The following is a 26,018-nucleotide window of genomic DNA, read 5'->3' as shown; positions in this document are numbered from 1 at the left end:
CATTTCCCAAAGTGTTAGAAAACTGAGCAGTGTTAAAGGGACTAGTTGATGGTGAAGTTGATATTCAGTCCTCATCTAGTGTTGATGAAGCCTAAGCATCATTGTGGAATGAGAAGTCGGAATGCTTTCATCACAGTTAAATGCTGTGCAACCTTCAAACAGTCCTGAAAAAAAGCAGCAACCTTTATTGTGCTTTTGTTCCAGCAGTGTTTGGCAATTGAATCAAGTAATTAATTACTCTAGTTCCTGAGATTATTCTGTGCCCTTTCATTACTTTTTTTATTATTTCTCTCCTCATCTGAACTGTTTGTTTTCACTTCCAGAAGCTTTATGTATTCTTTCAAAGGAACATGTTCTTCTGTTCTTTGTAACCTGACCCCTCGCAGAGCCCTCTACAGCCCCTTACAGCACGGAGGTTGAGTCTCTAACAGGACAATAACACAACAGAGTAATCAAAGCAGTGGATGGATACTGTCCGTTCTGTCTCAGATGAATGTCAAACAGCTGATTTATGTCCTTTGGTACAAAAATGATTCTACAAACTGGCGGACCCATCACTGTATGGCCACATTACAGCAATCACTCAATCAAGCCCTGCAGCAGCTCCCTGTAAGTTCAGTTCCATGTGAAGCTTTGCACTGAAGGAGCAGTTGCTGTCCAGAGTGCTGATCCTGTCCCTTTGCTCTCCTCCTGCTGATTGCTGTCCAAGGAGCTGATCCGGATCCTGCTGATCGCTGTCCAAGGTGCTGATCGCTGTCCAAGGTGCTGAGCCTGATGCTGCTGATTGCTGTCCAAGGTGCTGATCCTACTCCTTGACTCTCCTCCTGCTGATCTCTGTCCTGAGTGCTGATCCCGTCACTAAACTGTGCTGTGCTGTGCACACCAAGGGCACTGCAGGAAACCGGACGGTTTAATCTTGTAAATATTCATCAGGATGATTAAATACTGTGGTAAAGTATTTTGGCCTTGAGTATGACATTATATTTCCCATTAAATACTAAGCATCTCTCTCTCTCTCTCTCTCTCTCTCTCTCTCTCTCTCTCTCTCTCTCGTTCTGTTACACAGGGATTATGGGGGAGGAGGCTGAGACACAATCCCATACAGCACCACAAGGGGGCAGAGGGGCTGCCCAGAAGCAGTGTTTAAAAGGCTGTGTACCAGCTTGTTTTCAGCACCTTTCTCAATGCTGTATTTTATATCTTGCACACGAGATTGCACTCTGCAGTGTAGCGTCATTTTTTAACAAAAACAACATGATAATAAACAGCTGTTCTGATTGGAAGGCTTTCATTAACACAAGAGTTATTTAAAGAAGCCTGTTTTTAAGAATACAATACTTCTGCAAGGCACAGAATGTATTGAGAGTTACTTTTGATTCAAAACGTTTCCATTGGCTGAATTAGAGGGGGTTGCAGGTTCACTCAACATTTGTCCTTTAGTAGTTTTTTTGTGTCACGACCAGGTTTGGAACTCAGTGATTGTACTTGTGTGTTGCTCCCTGCCTCAGCCCCTTTCACTGTCAAGGGGATTTGCACTGTTCCATTGAGCATGTAAGGCATGCTAAAGTCAGTGCATTACAACTTCTCAAATGTTTATCCAATAATCGCCAGTTCATTTTCCAAGCGCCGCAAGCTGCTTTGTGACTTCAGTGATTTCATTTTTTATTTGACCTTGAAAGCGTTTCAATCCGAAGCACATTCAGACAGCTTCTCCTTCATAAACTTAAATCCTTTTCGTCACTTTTATTGTAACTGTGACTCGCTTTCTGATGACCTGTGTAGGAAAGCAAACTTAGCGTAGGAGCCGCTCATCACGACGTGACCCCTTAAAGATAAAACCCTTTAAAGAGACGTAATGTGGAAACTATTCATCGCTGGGAACTTCCTTTGAACTGCAATACAATCACAGCGCATTTAATACATTCACATCAATGGAAAATATTCATTTCAGAAGCTGTCAAGTGTTTTTTTTTTAAGAAGGACAGTCTATTATTTTAAGAATATCACACTGCTGTGCAAATATTTGAAATGTATTGCAATACTACAAACATTGATGAATATAATAATACATCTTCCACAGATCATGGAGAAAACTACCTGCCTGGCGGTTTAGATTAGTTTGTATGCAGGACTTGAAAAGAAAGTGCCTGTCTGTGTACAAAACAGAACAGCACCAGACAAGACTCAAAACTGAAGATGAAGAGAAGCTTGGCGGACTGTATTGTCTGTGCACCCCAATCCCATAAACATATGCAAAGAGCCTGCCTGTCCTTTGATGTGTTATTTGTATCAATTACTTTAAAGGGTTATGGTTTATGGTTTATGGGTGACCAGTGTTTGTTCCATGCTGTTCCCTTACAAAATAGTCATCAGCTTCAATGATTCAGTGCTGAAAGTCAAAAAGCACAAGGTCAACTGCAATGTAATGATCGTTTGGCATGATGGTACATATTGTGACGTACGATTCCAGTATCATGGTAACATTGCGTTGCCTAGTAATACTGTGATCTGTTGACAGCTCTGCTGGGGCATTCGTTGGTCGTTCTAACCACCCTGCTAACTTCTTTACCTGGTCTCGCAGCAAGGCATGCAGAGAATGTGTGCCACTTCTATGGTCATTTCACCTGCAGAGTAAAACTGCCCTCCTTCATTGCCTTCTTTCCTGTCAATAAACAAACTGCTGCTGCTTCCCATACTGATTGGCACGCTTTGCAGCATGAAGACACTGCTGAGGTGAAATAAATTTGGAACTGAGGCCGTAACATGCAAATGTTTTCACCAAGTTCTGAGGATGTGACTTCCTTTAAGCATGGTGGTGTTCAGATATACGATACCACTGTGAGCTATCTCAGCATGGTGGTGTTCAGATATACAATACCACTGTGAGCTATCTCAGCATGGTGGTGTTCAGATATACGATACCACTGTGAGCTATCTCAGCATGGTGGCGTTCAGATATACGATACCACTGTGAGCTATCTCAGCATGGTGGCGTTCAGATATACGATGCCACTGTGAGCTATCTCAGCATGGTGGTGTTCAGATATACGATACCACTGTGAGCTATCTCAGCATGGTGGCGTTCAGATATACGATACCACTGTGAGCTATCTCAGCATGGTGGCGTTCAGATATACAATACCACTGTGAGCTATCTCAGCACGATGGTGTTCAGATATACAATACCACTGTGAGCTATCTCAGCACGGTGGTGTTCAGATATACGATACCACTGTGAGCTATCTCAGCATGGTGGTGTTCAGATATACAATACCACTGTGAGCTATCTCAGCACGGTGGTGTTCAGATATACAATACCACTGTGAGCTATCTCAGCACGGTGGTGTTCAGATATACGATACCACTGTGAGCTATCTCAGCACGGTGGTGTTCAGATATACGATACCACTGTGAGCTATCTCAGCATGGTGGCGTTCAGATATACGATACCACTGTGAGCTATCTCAGCATGGTGGCGTTCAGATATACGATACCACTGTGAGCTATCTCAGCATGGTGGCGTTCAGATATACGATACCACTGTGAGCTATCTCAGCATGGTGGCGTTCAGATATACGATACCACTGTGAGCTATCTCAGCATGGTGGCGTTCAGATATACGATACCACTGTGAGCTATCTCAGCATGGTGGCGTTCAGATATACGATACCACTGTGAGCTATCTCAGCATGGTGGCGTTCAGATATACGATACCACTGTGAGCTATCTCAGCATGGTGGCGTTCAGATATACGATACCACTGTGAGCTATCTCAGCATGGTGGCGTTCAGATATACGATACCACTGTGAGCTATCTCAGCATGGTGGCGTTCAGATATACGATACCACTGTGAGCTATCTCAGCATGGTGGCGTTCAGATATACGATACCACTGTGAGCTATCTCAGCATGGTGGTGTTCAGATATACGATACCACTGTGAGCTATCTCAGCATGGTGGTGTTCAGATATACAATACCACTGTGAGCTATCTCAGCATGGTGGCGTTCAGATATACAATACCACTGTGAGCTATCTCAGCATGGTGGCGTTCAGATATACGATACCACTGTGAGCTATCTCAGCATGGTGGTGTTCAGATATACGATACCACTGTGAGCTATCTCAGCATGGTGGCGTTCAGATATACGATACCACTGTGAGCTATCTCAGCACGGTGGTGTTCAGATATACGATGCCACTGTGAGCTATCTCAGCATGGTGGTGTTCAGATATACAATACCACTGTGAGCTATCTCAGCATGGTGGTGTTCAGATATACAATACCACTGTGAGCTATCTCAGCATGGTGGTGTTCAGATATACAATACCACTGTGAGCTATCTCAGCATGGTGGTGTTCAGATATACAATACCACTGTGAGCTATCTCAGCATGGTGGTGTTCAGATATACAATACCACTGTGAGCTATCTCAGCATGGTGGTGTTCAGATATACAATACCACCTTAACAAAAATCAAGGGGAGGTCAGATTGCAACTCCATTGTTAAAGCTACCTCAAATCCATGACAATCCAATTAAGAAACAACAGCATGCAGCCCCCTGGGATGCTGGCTTAAAAGATACAATCAAGCCTACCTCTAACGACCACCTTGGAGAGGGCAGAGAAGCACATGTATTGCACACAACTTCTATCATTTACTTTTGTTTTGCCCCTTCAGTACACTGAAGGAGGCACCAGATGAAACATTTGTCTGCAGAATTGTTTTTTTTTACTAGTTTTATCACTTCACCTACTCAAGAGGTTTTTTTTTTCTTCAAATGCCTAGCACAGAGTGCAATCAAGGGACATTGCAAAGAAATCTAGCAGAGGATAACGGAGGCATTCTAACCATTCTGTTGGGCAATGCTACAATTCTAAATACATTAAAGGAAACCCTGCAACTCAAACAGCCAAAAAATACTTTATTGGTTAAAATAAAAAAAATAAAAATAAAAAAAAACATTTAGAAAAAACTATGCATTTCGACTTTGCATTGCCTTCATCTGGGTACAATTCTACACAGCAAATCTGGGTTGTTTAGGATTGGATTATCTCGACAGTGATTGAGTTGGGATTTGGTTTTGGTTTAGATTCATCCTTTTCACAGTAGAACTATGCAGCAAATTAACCAAAGCAAACTTACTTGTAAAACACCCATGTGAAACTTATTACCAATAGAAATACTACCAGTATCAACTGCCAATGTTTTTAGAGGTACTCAAAAATACATTTAAAAATATTTATTTATCTTATACAAGACTTGATGCACCATTTTCTAATGTATTTGTTTGTCCACATATATATGCAATTGCACTGAATGAGAAGCTGTTTATTTCACTTATTCTTGAACCCACTTAGTGTCGCCATTGCATGCCTTCTGCACAGCGGACCGGATCCAAGCAAATACTAACTAACCAGATCAATTTTCAATTGATTTCCACTGTACCCCAGTGGCAGATGGAAAAGAGCATAAGTCATACCCCAGAGCCAGCTTGGCATTCACTAGACTGCACCCCAAAACTTAGCTGAATCTCCCTGGAGGTGCACCATTTTCCCCAAAAAAGTTTCTAACACTCACTTCGATTTATGAGACCTCTGTCCAGTTTTGTTATCTTCCAGTAAACACATTCACTTTGAAATAGTTCATTACCACATATGTGGCCACACCCCCCTTGATAATGCCACTTTTGTGGTCCAGCCCAACCTCTGCTGCACAAAAGCAGCAATTCATGAGTTAAGTGAAATCTGTTTGGATGGTCTCTGCTGCATTAATGACTGCTTAACATTTTCACTGCCTTTTCTTTACAGTGCAATCCTGCCATCACCATGGAAACAGAACTACGAGTGCTAGATGTAAAGGCAGTTCTGTGGTGTTGTGAACATTTAAATTGCACGGCTGGATCAATCCCTATTGGACAAAAAAACAAAAAAACAGCACAAGCTGGACCCAAATTGGCACTAATACAGTTCAAGGGTACTGGTGTTTATTTGCAGATTCTTCCCATACTGTTGGTTGATGAAATTATGAACACGTTAGAACAAGATTCATTGGGCAGTTGCTAAATATTACACAGTGCCATGATCAAACTGATACTGATAACATTAAATGTTGTGTTGTTGTTTCTCAGCACTTTTGTTGTGTAGATTAAAAGAGCAGACTGCATAAATGATGTAATTTATTGATGAATTGCAAAAGTTTATGATACAGGTGTAACCAGATTAAACCTTCCTCAAAACATGCAGTCCTCTCTAAAACATGTCAAATAAAATCGCTGTCGTCTTAATCATCTTTTCATAAGATATCGATGTTTTGTTCTGACACACACTAGCCAGCTTTCTGTCACAGTCAATAAGCAATGCTCACTGCAGGTCACTAAACGCTAGGACTACATCTCTGACAATCGATTTCCATCACTCCCATTCAGCTTCAGCTCTCTCACCCAAAAAATACCATGTAGCAACAGCGATCGATACTCCTCACCAAGGACTGACCGACCTGGAAAATGCATGATGTGCCACTTATCAATACTGAGTCTGATTAGAAAAAGAGAATATGTGTTGATCGACCACTTTTGATGTTTTAGGGTCGTGTGTGTGTGTGTGTGTGTGTGTGTTTTATTTGGGTACAGGCTGGAATTTTTTGAAAACAAAGTATATGATTGGGTAAAAGACATTGGGTTAAATAGCTGTGACGCCCCACCAAAGCACGATTCAGTTGTCAATTCTGGGAATTGCATTGCATGCATCCCATACAGAGTATGCAGAGTAGCTCATTCAGCCACATGAGAGCGGAGGCCCTCTCCAAGTGTGAGAGACCTCAAACAGCAGGAAGCAGGGAGGACAGAGCCAGATACTCTTCCTCTTCTTCATGGTCAGCGTTCACTGATCCCAGCAGTGACAAGGAACATTTTCACTTACCCCACTGTCACAGGAGGCTCTTTTCCACGGCCAGTGAAAGCAGGAGGTCCAAGATCTGCAGCTCCAGTGGGGATGACAGTAGTCTCGACCTCAACAGCACTGGCTCCCTGAAAAGCTCCCCGAAAAGCTCCACAAAAAGCTCAGTCAAGAGCAACAGCTCCGACGACGTCTTTCGACCGCACCACTTAAAGTCCAAGTCAAAAAGGACCGGCATTCCAGAAACACTCTTTTTGCATCCCGGCATCCGGTTCTCCTCTCAGAAAGAGGTTGAGAGGACGAGGAGCTGTTCCTCTGCCTCCAAGCTCAGCCTGACCTCCAGCCAGGGCTTGTCTGCCACGTGCAAGCGGCTGGAGCAAAAAATCAAGGCCAAGCTCAAGTTCTCCGAGTTCCTGGACGAAGTGACCTACAGCGTGCTGGACCCTGTGAGCCTGAAGGCATTTGGAGTGCTAAAACAAAAGGCACCTGTTCTTCACACCACATCACTACCTTGCTGCAAAGCTTTGGAAGCACTTGGAAGTATGAGGAAATCTTCAGAGCCCAGGAACCCAGTGGAGCTGGTTGGGAAGGCTTACCTGGAGACAGACATCGACAGCGTGAGGAGCGAGGACACTGCAGAGGCTGAGAAAGAGCACGGGGCGCCACAGGAGAGGAGAGGCAGCTGGAGCAACCAAGAAACCAGAGCACAAGCTGACAGAATGAGGTCCCCCAGCCCTGCATTCGAAAGGAGCAAGAGAATTCCAAAAAACAAGTCTGCTTCTTTACCAAGATGTGTGACCATGGTGAGTACCTGCTTTCCAAACCCTTCTTTACCAACAGGTGTGACCATGGTGAGTACATTCTTTATTCAGGAAAACTGTGGTCCCTTCCTTCTTAGAACATACTTCAACAAGAAAAATCATAGAAGGCACCGACATTAACACTAGCAATAGAGAGTACTGTTTACTGGTTTCTAATCGCAAAAATAAACCCTCAGTATTGGGCATTACCTTGGCAGCTGAACATGTGGTAATGTGGTCTAATCGTATAGGAAAAAAATGATATTCAACTAATGAAGGTGACATTTTGGCTGATGATTGTGTTAGTTTATTTTTTTATATTTCCAAAAAAACAATTTTTCCAATGAACTTTTCTATAGCGCTATGTGTGCTCGCTGATGCATGGCTATGAGGGATGACTATCATACATCACTGAGCTCTGTAGTCTATATGTTTCTGCTTGACTGTTTCTTGATCCCCGTTGTCAGTCCGATGATTAATAGGTTTCAGCACAGATTATGTTCAACAATGAGTAAGATTTCCTACATACGAGCAGGGAAACCCCCTAAATGTTCGTCTGCCTCCCGTCTGGAAAAGAAATAGGGCTGGAGAGTAGAAGCCAGCCACCTCGGGAGCCTCCGTTCCCTCAAGGATCCTCTGGGCTGGGGCTGATAATGATGAAGTGTGCTGTTTGTGGAAAGAATTGCAAGAAAAATGAATTATAAACTAAATGAAATAAATTAGCATATCTAACGCTGAAACTAATTATCAGTGTCAAACTCAGGGAATGTTTGGGCTCCTTGGCTAAATCTAGATCTATCATTGGTGATCCTCTAAAGGACCTGCGACAAGCTGTCAAAAAAACCTTGGGATGTCACTTGGAGCCCACTGCAGGGGTGTTTTAAAACAGATATGGAGCTGAATACTAATTTGTAATATTACTGCAAGGTAGTCATTTTTTTGTTTTCATACAGTTTATTGTGCTGTAGATAAAATTGAATTGAATTACATTAATAACACTGAATACCAATTGAACACTCATTATAGTTGAACACTTTGCACAAACCATTGACTCGCCTAATTTACCAGGGTTCATTTCAATTCAAAATTATTATTTCACCAAACTCAAAAACCTGGGAAGAAATGATGCTTTTAAAAAATACCAATTTAAATCAATCAATCAAGCAATCCTGATATGATAGTTAGGCAGGTTTTCCATCACCGCCTCACAACAGAATTAGATAATGCAAACACAAATCACATGAAAAAGGAAACTCATCATTTCTTTCACATCTGTAATGGATGAGTTAAAAAAAAAACAGACCACCACTTCATATCCCTGTATGCATGCCTGGTGAAGAGAAACATAGTCAGTGGAGGCTGCTTTATTTCCTATGTGTGAAATTCAACAGATTCTATTACCTGTTACTAGCTATTCTCTCTTTTTATCCCTCTCTTCAGTGCAGTAACTGAGTCATTCGTTGCCTCTGGCCCTAGGGTATGCTGTGTTTCTGCAGTCTGCTGCAATTTTTCCTCTGAGTTAATCTGTCAATATTTTCTGCTAATGCAGATGTAGATTTGTTTTGTGGCGCTATGTAGGTACTTGTCCAAAATCATTTGTTCAGCCTCATCTCTGCGTGCATCTGCAACATGAACCTTTTCTTTTATTCACATCATCTCATTTGATTCTTCCCAGGCCTCTCACTGCGAGATGCATAAAATAAGGTAAGACAGACCCTTTACTTTTCTACTGTTGTTCGTTTTAAACTATGTAACTGTTTATTAATGTTCTTATGATGTGTGCAGTCTGTGCTGGCTGTTTAAACTGAATGCAGATCTCAGTGAAAGACATGCCAGGGAAGCTGTGCATCTGATCATTCGAAACACACAAGCAAGCAAAGAAAGAAACAAAGAAAGAAAGACATCATTGAGGAGATGGGTTTGTTGTTTTTGCAGCAGCATACTGAATGCTGTTTCTCAAAAAAAAACAACGCAAGGAAAAAACAATGTATTGTGAATTGTGTTGAGTCTTGCAAAGGTTTTTACGATTTGATAGTAAACCCCCACCAGCACAGGCAATTAGTACACTGGAGAGCTGGGGATGCCATAAGATTGGTAGTGCTTTTTTGGGGGATTAAGATAATATGGGAAACACAAGCCATGCAAACAATACGCTGCCTTTTCAGAGCTCTTTGTTATGCAGGGCTTTTACCATTGAATGTGGTGTAAAGGGACGAGAAAAGGGGTTTGTTGAACAGACTGCTGCTATAGAGATGTTTAGTATATACATAGCGCTACTGGTATTTTTAATTGATTTGTATGATTATATGACAGCAAGGCTTGTTTATTGACGTCTTCTGCCAAATATCTTTAATAAGGCTTGATTCTGGGAAGCTATATTTGTTTGGTTAAATGTGCAATATATTGTTTTGCTGCGTATATATCTCACAATCCATTAGCAAACAGTGAAATTAAATATTCTCAAACAGATGGCTAGGACAACTGTGCTGACAGCTTCTGTCACTTTATATGAAGACATTAGCCACTATTGTGGTAAGTGATTCTGGTGCTGCGTGTGCATGTGTATCAGAATGGTTCAGGACCTTCTTCTGGGGTTTGCACAGAGCACTTCAGCAGACATGTTTGCATGCAGTTCCTAATTTACAAAAAAAAAAAAAATGCTTTTACCATATGCTTCAAATTTATCCGGGTTCATTGTCTTTAACAAAGCACACACACACACACCACCCCCTCACTACACTCAATGTGTTCTTTCAACATTAGCCTTAGGAGAAATATCCAGTAGCCTCTACATTAGAATATTCACCCATGTTCTTATTAAATGCACGCCAATGCCAACTTTAATAACCAGTTTCCTTGAGGGACATGAGCACAATCTTTGGTGAAGATTGCACAGGACCTGGAGTGTTAAAGCAAGTGTATTCCCCTGCCGTCCCTTTTAATATTTCAGTAATTACGCTTCTGTGATAATGGCTAAGCAACTGTGTGGCATTATTGTACCGGCACAACATGCTGAAAGAACACTAAACTGTGCATGTTATTACCAAGCACATTAGTATTTAAATACATTCACAGCTTTGTCAACACTTTGAAAAGCTGGACTAGAAAATTGTTCAGCCGCATACACACCTTTCAAAACAGTGAGCATCTCTGGAGTGACAAAGTCTAAACACACAAGAAGCACCAGCAGCTGGCATCCTGCCTGCATTCAGTTACACTGCAGGTAGATTAGGTCCAGTCTGCTTCTTTATGTCAGTGCTTTAGTTCATAGTCACAGGGTTTTGACTACATCTATTGACTGTTAGAGTAGAGACCAGTCCAAGCAATATCTCTGTGTGACACAAGCTGTTGAGCTCTGCTGTATATTGAGAAAATAATGTGTAGGTTGCACCAGTATAAGTGTAGGGACCCTTCACAGAAGCTCATTACACTTAACATTGGGCTCATGCAGTTCTCTTTCAGCAGTTTATCAGGGTCAACGTTATTTCAGAGAATCGCGACTTCTCCAACTTTGCAGACAATTGGTTGCCTCTCTGACTTTGATACGAAGATCATTTTCCAGAAGAAACGTTGGGTAACCGTTTGCATGAAGTGTCTCTAATTACTGTGTATTTACCTAGTAGCTACTTAGTAGCTTAATTCTCTAATTACTGTATTTACCTAGTCATTACTTAGTAACGTAATTAAAAGTGTTGACAAAGTTTGAAACACAACTACAGAATCAAGCCAGTTTTGCTGTTTCTAAGTTCCCGTTCTCTCTATGAGAGAGGTTGAGTCTGCAACCCCCTCTACCCTCCTCTCAACCCTGCTGTGTAACTTGAGTAGGAGATGACTCAATTGAGGAGACCATGTGACATGCAGCAGGAATATGATTGGTTGCAGGTCTAACGCATGTGACTGGAAACACATGGTTTTCTAATCACTACTGCCCTGCACAGCTCGCGTGGGAGAAGGTCATTCTGCCATAAGCTTTATTTGTATAGTAGGACCCTCAGCCCTTTACGATTCTACCCATTGAACAGCGTCATTGCCTAAGCAGTTGATAAGGGTGTACAGTGTACTAGAGGTATCACGATACCAAATGGATTGTAAAACAGCAGAATAAAGGATTCCATTGTGTAATGGCAATCTGAGAAATCTCTGCAGCAAGATATTGTTTGTAAAAGCAGACCTCTGCCAGACCTCAGCACGTCACCGCTGATCTTATTACTCAGACTTACCTTTGCTTAATTATCAAGTCCCTCCTTGGGCAAGTCCCCTTGTTAAATGTTACTGTGTATTGTGTTGTACGATGGTCAAAGCATACAATGTTCATCATGGTAAACTTCATAGCTTCTTACCATTTGATCAAGTTCTCCAAGCAAAGTATTCACCGCAGACACACAAACTGACCCAAATAAAATATCTACGGTTGCCCTTTCAAAAAGGAAACTGTAGCAACAGCATGTTATTGGTGAAGCACAATCTTTACAGCATCCTTTTAAAAAGTACTAAATACCAGAACACACAACAGCTGTGATAAACAGACCTCAAGTTGTTTTGTATTTCAAATTTGTTTTGCTGTCTTAGAATGAAAGGATTGCACTCACAGTTATTATCACAGGGCTTGTTATTTGGCACTTTTTTAAAAAGCTGTATCTAGGATAACGAGATGCCAGGATTACAATGTAACCCCTGGGTTCATGTGTACTGTGTCCTAGCTCCTTCTATTAATATACTATAGTGGTAGGGCAGCGTTGCAGTCAAGGCTGGCTAGCAGCGGGAATAGCAGCCGCAGAGGCAGGGGGCTGCAGTTCAAGCACTGGCTGCATGCTTTTATTAACAAAACAAACCAATCAAAATGCAAGGCAAAAACACACCCAAGCGAAGGCTGTCTCAGTGCAGGACAGCAAGCCCAGTCTGCTGCTCTCAGTCCTCTCTCTCAAGTAAATGAACCCCCTGAACAAAGCACAGGGCTCCTCTGATATACCAGTGACCATCCCCAAACGGACAACTAATCAACCAATCTGGGGAATGGCCACCTTCCAAAAACTGCAATTACTGTATTAGTGCCGTTGTAATTCAACAGATTATCCTGAGAAACAATCTGCAGCTTATGGAAATTCTGCAGCAATTCTGCAAAGAAGAGTAAACAGAAAAAGTCAAACCTTACAGCTGCATACTCATGTTGCTGAATATTGCACTTAGCAAATGTTATTTACCCTAGCAGTGAAATCAATGTGATGATTTATTATGGGTGAGCTGTCGTTGCCAATTGAAACAGATTTTTTTTTAAATAGATTTTGACGAGCATTTATTGAAACTAGTAGATCTTATGCACTTATGCACTGAATCTTATGCTTGGTAGATTCCAGAGGAATGGAGATAGAGAGATCAGAGGAGGGGAAGAAAAGGAGGTCAGATTTAGAGAGGTTGAGTTTGAGGTGATGCAAGTGCATCCAGGAGGACAGGCCTAGAGGCAGGGAGATTACCTGGTGGGTGCGGTCGGAGAGGTAGGAGGAGAACCAGCCCAAAGCAGTGCCAGAGATTCCCAAGTCAGCAAGAGAGGATAGGAGAATAGAGTGATCGACAGTGTCAAAGGCAGCAGAGAGATCGAGGAGAATTAGGACAGAGGAGAGAGAGGCAGCACGGGTAGAGTTTACCGAGTTAGTGACAGACAGGAGAGCAGTTTCAGTGGATTGAGCAGAGCGGAAACCAGAATGGAGAGAGTCTAGCAGAGAGTGGTTACACAGGAAAGCAGAGAGACCAGAGAGTTTTACCACCATTACTAATAATGAAGGGTTGGTTTGAGCATGCACCAGGCAGTGGAAACACAGAATTCGATTGAGCTCAAACAGCAGTGCAGTGATAAAGCATAATCATTCAGTCAGCCTCGACACCACTGCGAAAGCAATGGCATATAATAGCATCCTTGTGAGAGTCCATGAAAAGATTGAGTACACTACCTGGCAAACAGTAGCGCTGTCAATATTTACTAATTGCTATACGTGGAATAGAGCCACAATCCACACTCGTATTTAGGGCAATTGTGTGTCATGCTGCTGAAGAACAGAATGCAACAAATCAATAAGTCCCAGCACTGGAAGCCTGATTAACCCACTGTCTGGCAGCACATTCATCTGTGGGACAGCAGACTGAGCCTGGGAAAAGCAAATACATAGCATTAAGCAATATAAACAGCCAACATTTAAAGCAAAAGCACATGAAGCCCGCTACACAATCGACAGGGGGGATGCAGAACTCCCTTAGTGTACCATATTTCTACAGTACCCTTCATCTAAACGAGACGTGTGTGCAGATACATAGCAGGCCGTTATTAAGACTGGTACTTTTCAGATCGCTGCTATTCTTCGTAGGTCCTGCTGTTTAAGTTATCCTCTTACTTCTTCACCTTGGTCTTCAGATGCCTGTCTGCTGCTCTGATATCCGTGGGTTTGCTAAGTCCCTTGTGTCAGTCCTGTGAAGACTGTGAGATTCCCATGATAAAGAAAGGAGCACAACCTCGTCTAGTGCCTAAGTGGATTGAGAATTGCATTTCCTCCACCTTCCATTATCCACCCACGGCTCAGGACAGGCCTAGAGGCAGGGAGATTGATAGCCTGCCTGGATTCTGTGCAGACCGCACTTCTACACGTCTCCCTCCAAGCGCCTGTCATGAAGCTCTTAGAGGTTTATACGCTTAACAGAGCACATAGACAGTGCCACAGCGTTTCCCATAGCAAACATCTATCTACTGAAGTGATGCCCATATAGTATCTAACACCCATTTTCAAGGATTTGCAGTTCAAGTTTGGCTGCATTAATGCGTAGTAAATTCAGCCAGGTGATGTCTACCTTTGTAAGTTATTTATCCATAGAAATGACATCACTGATCAGCTTAGTCAAAGGAAGAGTAGAAACCTAACTTTAACTCATTTAAAGAATCCTTTTTTAATGTCAGTTTAAAGGGTTGAAGATGCAGTTTCCAGTTTCTAATAGAGAAATCAACAGTGTTCTCTATGCAATAAACCAGGCTCATTTCACACCAGCTTGAAAAATATCTTGAGTGTAGGGTTTAATATGAATGGAATTAATATTAGTTTGTTTTGTTACCAAAACAGCATTGTGAATGCCACCTGCAATTACATGCACTGGGGCAGAAATCCCTTTTGTGATAGATTGTGTTGAATCCGTGAAACTAATGTGCAGAATTTACATGTCAAACTCAAAGGGGTTCAGAGGAATCAGTGCTTCTGACCCCACTTGAATCTGATTAAACCTCTAACCCGACCCCAGCTCCAAACTGGTTTCCATGCTGAATATATCCATTCCTCGGACAGGTAGCTTGAATGTGACTAGATATAAACGTACATATAAACTAGGTACGAGAGACACAGAACATCCACAGAGCATTAACGTCCAAAGGATGGCTTACCAAGCACTGGCCCGCACTCAATATGCTTTGGGAGTTGCTGGATACAGTTATGCATATGTAGAATATCCCTAGGGCAGGAGCTCAAACTGAGTTTCTGTACCACAGGCCAAGAGTACGTCCTACTAAACCACCAACACTATTCTGCACAGCAGGGACTGATATCTCTCTCCAGGCTGTTTTATTTTCCTGAAGAAGATAGCATAGCCCAGGAGCTCTTTTAAAAGTACGAGTGGCTTACGAACAGCACATCCTGTGAGTCACACACAGCAAACACAATGTTCCATTTCCAAGCTAACAGATGTTCAATTTGCCTGTAAGTGTGGGCTCTCCAGAGCAGTGTGTTCCTGATTGAGTTCTGTGAGGTGGTGCCGCCGGGGCTGCCCTGGTGTAATGTGATTTAAACAGGAAGCGTGGCTCAAAGGAGGAGAGGTGGGATTGTGTAATCTATCTCCTCGGTCAAGCCTCCTAACAGCTCCTCCAGGAGCGAGTGCTTACTGCTCCCTCGGCTGCTTTCTGGTATCTTCAACTTATGTTAATATCCTCTCTGCTTGCTGAAGATAACTTTAATAAAGCCCTTCTCTTTGTGGTGTGTGTGTGTGTGTGTGTGTGTGTGTGTGTGTGTGTGTGTGTGTGTGTGTGTGTGCGTGTGTGTGTGTGTGAGCGTGTGCGTGTGTGCATGTGTGCGTGTGTGCACATGTGCGTGTGTGGTGTGCGTGTGTGTGTGCGTGTGTGCATGTGTGCGTGTGTGCACATGTGCGTGTGTGGTGTGCGTGTGTGTGTGTGCGTGTGTGTTTGCCAGTAGATTCTCATTATGGGCAGACAGAATAAAGCTCAAATTGGATGCTATTAGTACATTTCAACTAGATTGATACAAATCATTAAGACCACGCTCTGTCAGTCACTTTGATCATTGTATTAGAGGGATGCTACTGTATAATAGATGGTCATTATGGAATAAACTATTATGGAATAGTTTGATCACGTTTCACTATTGTTCATTGGATTCCAGTCACTGCACAGCATGCTTAGTGGAGAGTGATCCATTAGCTAATTGAAAGGGCCATATATGAAAGCATTTTGTCCCTCAGTATAAAAAGTGATAACACTAGAGGTGCCTGGGGATCAATTGACTTGAGACATGACATGTCCTTTAAAGAGCAAATGGCCTTCTTTGTTAATATAGTTTAGTGGCGCCTCATATTAAATCATTCACTAATGCATCTTGGGATACGTTGACGTGTTTCTGAGCAGAGTCTCTGTCGCCCTCTGCCAACCCAGATGGAACAGAAGCACAGTCCCAGCTCAGGCGATTTCAGGACATTACGGGTAGATGAACTGGGCCCCATGCCCAAGGGGGTGGGGCTCTATATATCGATGAGGTCTTGTGCATTATCAGTGGTTTTATTAATTAAATGAGTCATTAAACCATTGGCATGCACTGTATGTCTTGTACATATTAATGTTTGTGTTGAAGATCATCCTGGACTCCCCCCCCCCCCCACTCTTTTTTCTCTTGAGTCACTGTTGAGGAATTATTACTCACAAGAGGGTAACCCGCCTTCACTGTTGACTGCAGCTTGATACAGGCATCATCCCACCGTTTAAAAAAGAAGCTTTTAGGTGTTCTGTTTCCCATAGATAAGACTTTGGCAGTGTCTGTCTGCAGCTCTGTTCTGTCCTGCAGAGCGTTGTTAAGGGTGTTGAATCGGTTGTTGCTGCAGAAAAAAAACCAATAACCAGCAAACAAAAGGTTTAATATGCCTGCCTTCCACTTGAATAAGCGGCATTGTTTCATGGACAGCAGGATTGCTGCTCATCATGCTAAAAGAAAACAGACGTCTCACAGACATTCCACGCCTGAATCCAAGGACAATACTATAGGAACACTGCAATACTTCATGTTGTATTGGTTCATAGTAATAACAAGATAACAAACGGATGATCGGGTCCATTCAATTCAGGGTCTGAATACTCCCACTGAATTTACAGAACTGCCAGAAACAACCTCAAATCTACCCAGGCATGCAAACCTTTTGACTAATGCCTTCATCGGTGTGATGATTTCAACTGGTGCTGGGTGCTGTTTTCTATGTTAGGGATAAATCTCCCCCATCACTGATCATTTTAATCCTCCTAGCGGCTGATGAGTCACTAATACTGACATCAGCATCAGACCCGTACTTGCCTCTCGTCTACACAGCGTGCTCTTCGGTTGAACGGTGAAACGTTTGTCTCTGAAACGCACGGCTTGAGGTTCTCGCCCAGCCTTTGCCTTTCCATTCAATGGGCTGAGATGCTAATTCATTCCACATAATAAAGTAATAATACATGTAATAATGGATATGTAAATGATGAAAGAGCAGGAAAGGAGATTTATCAAAAGCAAGCCAAGTGTCATTTATAAATGAGTAAAAGCATGATCAAAAATGAGGTTGATTTTCTGGTGAAGCTGCGTTTTGTTTTATTAATGCTGGTGGAATGGCATTACTGGGTTAATGGAAGCCATGACCGTGCCTCTTTATAACCGGTTGTGCGGTAGAAAGGGCCTCCTTATAAAGGGGGAGCACTGTAGTTCAAATGCATTGCAAGCATACAGTACCGACACAGCATAGATACATGCATACAATATATTCAGTGATTTACATGGAATAAAAGCACCTTTAGTCATCAGCCACTATCATGGGTTAAATGGCACTTACATGACCATCATTAGGGTGTGGTGATAAAGAGTACAGGATCCCTCCAAATGCTGTCCATAGACACAACAAGAGGGTAGCTGCAAGCCTAATAGATTTACCCTGGATTAATAAGCAAGGCTGCTGTCTGAGTTCTGCAGGTAGTAGCACTTGTTTCCGCCCTCATTTCTCTGCAGTATAGAGCTGGGTTGCTGTTGTGAAGTAGACGAGTCAGTTAAGTCAGTTAAGGCTTTAGATTCCACATTCCCAGGGTGTTAAGCTTCTCGGTGTATTGAATCAGTAAAGAGAAGAGCTTCACAAGACTCAGGGATATGATTAGGGCTTCTGTTTTTCGGGTTTTATTAATTGTATTTTTCGTTGATTATTTTTAGCTATTTTCGAGTTTTATGTAAATCATTTTTGGGGGGGGGGCTTTCGTTTTTGATAGACTGTATGAAATTAGTGTTTTCGGTTACTTTCCAAAATGCTTGAGTGTTTTATTTTGTGTGTGTGTCAAAATATGTATAGTAACTGGACAGTACTTGCACACTTAAGTTGTACCTTCTTTCCTTTGCTGTCTTCCACAATGAAATCCCTCTGGTCACGAGCACATTCTTCTGGGGTTTTTGTGTGGAGGCATTTTTGTACACTTCGCCACAATTCAGTTTTAAATCCTCAGTGTCTTAACTGTAACACAGCTTTAAATCCCTCTAACAAGCCTCCATCCTGATTGTAATCTCGTTTTAAATCTCGCAAGCAGAGTCTCCAATAGAAATGTAGGAATGTGCTGTCACTCAGTAGTTGAGGCGGGTTTAAAGTATTCAGAACAAATCAATGACAGATACAAGTCAGGAAGGCGGGGCATTGCCCAGCAGCACAGGGAAATGTATTTATTATTATTTTTGTTGTAGGTTTTATTTTTTTTAATGGGAAGATGGTAAAGTAAAAGTGAATAGATTAACCATTTCCACCGTCTTTCCGGTGTTTTCCGGTGTTTTCCGGTGTTTATTGGCTATCCACCCATTTATTTATTTTTTTATCGGGGGTGTTTTATCGGTGAAAACCGAAAATCAGAAGCCCTCGATATGATCTAGGGGTTTATGTCGCTTCCCGTTCTGTGAGGAGTGAACACATCTTTTAGCACCAAATGTTCTTGTATGGAAACACCAAACCTGAAGCCTTATTTTTTTTAGTTTCTTCAAGACAAATGATAAAAAAAAAATTGCTACACATATGATTTTAAGTAAATAATATGTCATGAAGAAAGTGACCAGTCCGTGCTTTATGGATTGGCTCCATATCCCTAGACAGTCAGTGTAACAGTCGTCACTGACCAATGGCAACTTGTGGTTGATTTAATGCTGGTCAAGCACTGAGTCATGTGCTTTTTAGTTGTGATACCTTCTGATCCGAGCACTCGTCACATTTACACAGATGTTTTTACTGTTTTACATACCTGCTCATTTCATTGTAGAAAGTGTAACTGAGACTTTCCCTGCATCGTGCGACAATCTGACTGCCATGATTCATTAAAACATCAGTATGTAACAGCACACATTATTGATTAAAGAGAGGTGTCAATATTTAAACAAATATGTATTATAGGGATTCATCACATGGCACAGACATAGACTGCGAAGTGCTACTGTCTGTCCTAAATCTCACTATCAGTTCCTATGCAGGGTATGTTAATGTATGTTACTGTTCTCATTTAGAGTAATTGTATTTTATTTTTTGCAATGAGGTGGAGTGCATCGATATATAAAAACACATTTTCACATTTACACTGTGGATTGCATGAATTTGTATTTTTACAAACTCTTTTTTTCCAGCTTTTTTCGGAACTAGAATCTTTTTTTTTTTTTTAAGTGGCAGCGTCGTGCTTTCTAGCTCCCTGCATTGTTTAAAGAAAGTCTGATTTGAAATAAGAAAGCTCCATTTCTGTATTATCTTCCATCTTGCTTGATGCTGTTGTCTGCGGTAAAAGAAAAAGCTCTGACATGTTTCTCATCTCACTCACAAGGCTGCAAAAAGTACTGAGCAATATCTTCTTGTTTCTCTACTCTCTCCCGCCACTGAAAGCATGAGGGAATCTCAGCCTCTTTTCATCAAGCGAATCCCACAGAGCCTCCCATAGATGTGCTATTCCTCTCTCCTGCTGCCTCTGTCTTTCATCTGCACACGCGAAAGAAGCAGTTACGCAAATCCCTCTCTGTGACATTAACTGGAAAACCTGTTTGCTTTTGATTTCCTCGGCTTCTGAAGGTATGAAAGCCATGCATTCCATTCACGACGTCATCCTTTTTCATGACACACATTATTTTCCCATGCTTTATATAGATTGATTTATTTTTACATTTGGAGTGCCCAATTATTTTCTCACTAATTCATGACATTAATTATTTTCCCATACTTTATATATTTATTAGGGCTGTCAAGCGATTAAAAAAAAAAATTATCCTGATTAATGTTGTGATTAAAAATGTTCATCTTAGTTCATCTTGGTTTTAATATTTAATTGATACAATTACTGCATCCATCTCATTCAAGTTTGTTTTATTACTGATGTTATTATTATTATTATTATTATTATTATTATTATTATTATTATTATTATTATTATTATTACCTATAAGGCCTTACATGGTCTTGAACCTTCTTATCTTTAAGATCTGCTGAGCCCATATGTCCCGTGTTGTTCCCTGAGATGGGAACATGCTAATCTTCTGACAGTCCCTAAAACTGGTTTGAACTCTGTCGGAGCCGGGGCATTTCGTTATAAAGCCCCTCGTCTTTTAACTTGGTCCTGATTCATATCAGGAATGCTAGCACTTGTTTTAAAATGGTTAGAGCATAAAAACGCATTTGCACTGACCGAAATAATATTAATAACAAAAAGAGTTGGGCTTGGATTTATACTGGTGACTGGAAACATGTTTTTCTTACTCTGTTGGCAGGACAACCACATCAGGAAGAAAACTACTTCCTGGGTCACCATAGAAAGCATTATTCTTCAGAAAGAGGGAATGAAGGGGCAGAGTTTAGAGCAGAGGTCTGACATCTCCTTCCTGTTTGCAAAGTAAAGTGAAACAAAACAAAAAACAAACAAAAAAAAAACATGAAAAAATTAAATATCGGGAAAATGGCTCTAAAAAACTCCCGTAAGCATCACAAAAAAAGGTAAGAAAACTGCAAAGCTAAAACACACACACACACACACACACACACACACACACACACACACACACACACACACACACTGCAAACACATACACAGGGGGTCCCATTACTACAGACCAGACAGCAAACACATGTGTATGCATGTGTCTATGTGTGTGTGTGTGTGCGTGTGTGTGTGTGTGTGTATGCGTGTGTGTGTGTATGCGTGTGTGTGTCTGTGTGTCTGTGTATGCATGTGTCTGTGTGTGTGTGTGTGTGTGTCTGTGTGTGTGTGTGTGTGTGTGTGTGTGTATGCGTGTGTGTGTGTGTGTCAGTAGTAGGCTGTAACAAATGATTTCAGCTGTACTGTATATACATGAAGTAGATTGATAATGTAATAAGAGGTGCATTTCCCTTTACAGAATCCCACAGGGGAATGATGCGGTTCACATCAGTAGACAGAGCAGGCTATTTTAGGGAGTAGTACACTTATTACAGCGATCACACACCTGCTATTGACCTTCAATGCAAAAACCATTCGAGTTGCATTTTTCTGCACTGGGGAAGCGCTGGCAACTTAACTTTTCATAAGAGTCCTCAACTCCTAGCACAGCGCTGTGCGAATTTCAGCTACTTATTTACAAAAAAACAATAGCTGCACACACTCAAAGGGCACTCATTCAGTATAATGTATTCCTCTATGGAAAATACATTAAAAAAACATGCTTCCCTTCGTCAAGTCAGTAAAGAAATACCCAGCTCAATGAAATCTACAGAGATGAGAACAACAGCAAAAGCTTATTAAAGGATATTCAGTTCCCTGCCTGCTGCAGGGTGTTCATTTATGGATGTATCTGTGCTTGTCATTCATTCGCTCATGAAATGCACATAGACAATATTAATAAATAGACAACACATATACTGCATTGCATACAGTATACTATACAATGTTTAGAAAATCTAAATGATAAAATTAAGATTATTAAAAGCATTTCTTACAATCATCAATATTCAGGAATGGGTTAGGGTTAGGTTTTAGGGTTTAGGGTTGAAGGGGAAAGAAAACCATTTGACAATGTGGTCAGGCTAAATTGGCTAACTGATTTCAACCTGAGCCTGACCACAGGGACTGTATAAAGCGTGGCAGGGAGACAGCTTCTCGGCACTCAGGAGCAGCATTAGGTGCTTGTGCTCTTAATCCTTTTCCCTGTGATAGCCTTAGTTTGGGTGACTATACACTTTTGTATCTCTATTTGTTTAAGAATAAACATGTGCTACCAGGTGCTTAACTGCACTTCATGTGTCCTGCCTGTGCTATTCCTGCTGCACTTCATGTGTCCTGCCTGTGCTATTCCTGCTGCACTTCATGTGTCCTGTCTGTGCTATTCCTTCTGCACTTCATGTGTCCTGCCTGTGCTATTCCTTCTGCACTTCATGTGTCCTGCCTCTGCTATTCCTCCTGCACTTCATGTGTCCTGCCTGTGCTATTCCTTCTGCACTTCATGTGTCCTGCCTGTGCTATTCCTTCTGCACTTCATGTGTCCTGCCTGTGCTATTCCTTCTGCACTTCATGTGTCCTGCCTGTGCTATTCCTTCTGCACTTCATGTGTCCTGTCTGTGCTATTCCTGCTGCACTTCATGTGTCCTGTCTGTGCTATTCCTTCTGTACTTCATGTGTCCTGCCTGTGCTATTCCTTCTGCACTTCATGTGTCCTGCCTGTGCTATTCCTTCTGCACTTCATGTGTCCTGCCTGTGCTATTCCTTCTGCACTTCATGTGTCCTGCCTGTGCTATTCCTCCTGCACTTCATGTGTCCTGTCTGTGCTATTCCTTCTGCACTTCATGTGTCCTGCCTGTGCAGGATGGGGAACGTCATTGAGCCAAGGAAGTTTTGAGAATCCCTGTCTTACCCAACTGCTGTGGCTGGTTCAGATAGGAGGAGGCTTCACTGCCTGCACATCCTGGGTCGCTGATCAGTCTGGCTTCCTCTCCCTGCTGTGGCTGGTTCAGATGGGAGGAGGCTTCACTGCCTGCACATCCCGGGTCGCTGATCAGTCTGGCTTCCTCTCCCTGCTGTGGCTGGTTCAGATGGGAGGAGGCTTCACTGCCTGCACATCCCGGGTCGCTGATCAGTCTGGCTTCCTCTCCCTGCTGTGCCTGGTTCAGATGGGAGGAGGCTTCACTGCCTGCACATCCCGGGTCGCTGATCAGTCTGGCTTCCTCTCCCTGCTGTGCCTGGTTCAGATGGGAGGAGGCTTCACTGCCTGCACATCCCGGGTCGCTGATCAGTCTGGCTTCCTCTCCCTGCTGTGCCTGGTTCAGATGGGAGGAGGCTTCACTGCCTGCACATCCCGGGTCGCTGATCAGTCTGGCTTCCTCTCCCTGCTGTGCCTGGTTCAGATGGGAGGAGGCTTCACTGCCTGCACATCCCGGGTCGCTGATCAGTCTGGCTTCCTCTCCCTGCTGTGCCTGGTTCAGATGGGAGGAGGCTTCACTGCCTGCACATCCCGGGTCGCTGATCAGTCTGGCTTCCTCTCCCTGCTGTGGCTGGTTCAGATGGGAGGAGGCTTCACTGCCTGCACATCCCAGGTCGCTGATCAGTCTGGCTTCCTCTCCCTGCTGTGGCTGGTTCAGATGGGAGGAGGCTTCACTGCCTGCACATCCCAGGTTGCTGATCATTCTGGCTTCCTCTCCCTGCTGCAGTTCCCTTCAGGAGCAGAAGGAGGACCTGCGGAAGCGCCTGTCCTACACCACCCACAAGCTGGAGCTCCTGGAGTCTGAGTGCGACGCCACCCGGCAGTATCTGGAGACCGAGCTGCGGCGGGCGCAGGAGGAGCTGGAGAAACTCACAGAGAAGCTTCACCGGTGAGTCAGCAGTGAGCAACCATACTGATATTAACACATGAAGAGACCCCTCGACACACTACCGTACTGTAGGGTCAGCAGTGAAAAACCATACTGATATGAACACATGAAGAGACCCCTCGACACACTACAGTACTGTAGGGTCAGCAGTGAGCAACCATACTGATATGAGCACATGAAGAGACCCCTCGACACACTACAGTACTGTAGGGTCAGCAGTGAGCAACCATACTGATATGAGCACATGGAGAGACCCCTCGACACACTACAGTACTGTAGGGTCAGCAGTGAGCAACCATACTGATATTAACACATGAAGAGACCCCTCGACACACTACAGTACTGTAGGGTCAGCAGTGAGCAACCATACTGATATGAGCACATGAAGAGACCCCTCGACACACTACAGTACTGTAGGGTCAGCAGTGAGCAACCATACTAATATTAACACATGAAGAGACCCCTCGACACACTACAGTACTGTAGGGTCAGCAGTGAGCAACCATACTGATATGAGCACATGAAGAGACCCCTCGACACAGCCAGCTAAACAGCACCACAGTACTGTGGACCCCACTCACTGCACTTACAGCTCTGTGTTCTAGGAAAATCTATACGAATGCATGAACAGAGTGGTACATTAAGAAATACTAAGGGAGTGTATAAATTCAATGACAAACATTTCCACCGCAGATGTTGCAAAAGGCTTACTTTGTCGAAACGTTTGTCACTGACTGTACTGACACCTTGTCAGTGAGTAACTCCTATGTAAATACACAGTAATTAGAGACACTGCATGGAAAGTGTGATCCCTATACATAGGGGGTTATTGTCATGACTGTACTGACACCTTGTCAATGAGTAACTCCTATGTAAATACACAGTAATTAGAGACACTGCATGGAAAGTCTCCAAAATGTGGAAACTTACATGAAGTGGCGAACACTCTTTTAATAAAGCTCTGGAACCAAAACTGAGAAAAACAGAACAACTGTACTTTAAACTGAAATACATCAGCAGAGCAAATTCGTGCTTTTAAAAAAATTACAAAATGAAGTGCATGTGCTCAGAATCCACTTTCCAAAATCAACTCTATTATATGAACCAAAAGCCATTATTCAGCATGCGGTCCTATGCATGTGTTTTCCCTCTTATGTCCTTTTTCACTTGAACTTCACTGCTTCCGCTGCACTTTTAGAGAAAGTTCTAAATGGTGGGATGATTAAAGGGCATTTTAAGTACTTTTTGGCATTTTAGGTAGCAAAAGGATTAGAGAGAGGCAGCCAGTTGTATTAATTAAAAGCACTCGCTCCAGCTCTCTCTCCAGGGGCAAATGGGCGCCGGGCTGGAATTATAAAATCAGTTCAATTCAAAGATGGGTTTCTGTGCTGCTTTTTCATCAATACATCCTTAGCTGTCCTGCTTTAATTGCTCTTGTAGCAAAGACAGAGACCCCCAGTCGGTTCTGTAATGAATGCATGCAATGCTGTGTGCTTGTTAAAATAATAATGCATGCATGCAATGCCGTGTGCTTGTTAAAATAATAATGAATGCATGCAATGCCGTGTGCTTGTTAAAATAATAATGCATGCATGCAATGCCATGTGCTTGTTGAAATAATAATGCATGCATGCAATGCCATGTGCTTGTTAAAATAATGCAGTGTTCCACTAAAGCAGCAAAATACAAATTAACCTTTACACGTTCAGCTATAAAACAAATACCTGCCTGCTTTCGCATGTCATATCTGTTTGTTTCATTCAGAATGAGAAGCTAGTTATTCTTTTCTGCATAGCTCTGATGCTCTGTGGATGTCATTCCTTTACAACTGAGTAACACACAGGTTTTTAAAATTAATATCTTTCAGGATCCAGAACAGCTATTCGACCTTACAGAGGATTAATCAGGATCTGGAAGAACAAATCCACCGGACGGTAGGTGGACAGACTGCTATAGTAAAGAGATGAGGTGCTGGCAGTGCGGCATGGAACTGGAGCCTCGTAAGCTCGCCTTGCTACTCTATCACATTTAAATGCAAATATGCTGAAGTTAAAACAGTTGCCGTTCACAACACACAGCTAATGCACAGCACCTGCAGTTCAGTCAGGAAGCTCATGCAATAGATTATTTATTAAAACACAGACTAGAGAACACAACTGCATTATACTTATTTTACTCTATATTCTTTGGCCTTTGGCCTCTTCTTTT

At 42.5% G+C, this 26,018-nt stretch overlaps 1 protein-coding gene across 1 annotated transcript in view; it reads left to right on the top strand.

The window, feature by feature from the left end:
- The first annotated feature begins 6,761 nt into the window (after positions 1-6,761).
- LOC117399049 (brain-enriched guanylate kinase-associated protein-like) overlaps positions 6,762-26,018 on the top strand; it is a 30,447-nt gene continuing 11,190 nt past the window's right edge. The window contains exons 1-4 of the mRNA XM_058992107.1: positions 6,762-7,700; positions 9,373-9,401; positions 23,649-23,810; positions 25,678-25,744. Coding sequence (XP_058848090.1) covers positions 6,762-7,700; positions 9,373-9,401; positions 23,649-23,810; positions 25,678-25,744 — 1,197 coding nt within the window. The remainder of the gene's footprint in view (positions 7,701-9,372; positions 9,402-23,648; positions 23,811-25,677; positions 25,745-26,018) is intronic.

Source organism: Acipenser ruthenus, chromosome 18 (assembly GCF_902713425.1).
Source record: "Acipenser ruthenus chromosome 18, fAciRut3.2 maternal haplotype, whole genome shotgun sequence".
NCBI lineage: Eukaryota > Metazoa > Chordata > Actinopteri > Acipenseriformes > Acipenseridae > Acipenser > Acipenser ruthenus.
The sequence above is the reverse complement of the archived record's forward strand: the minus strand, read 5'-3'. Positions and strand labels throughout refer to the sequence as shown.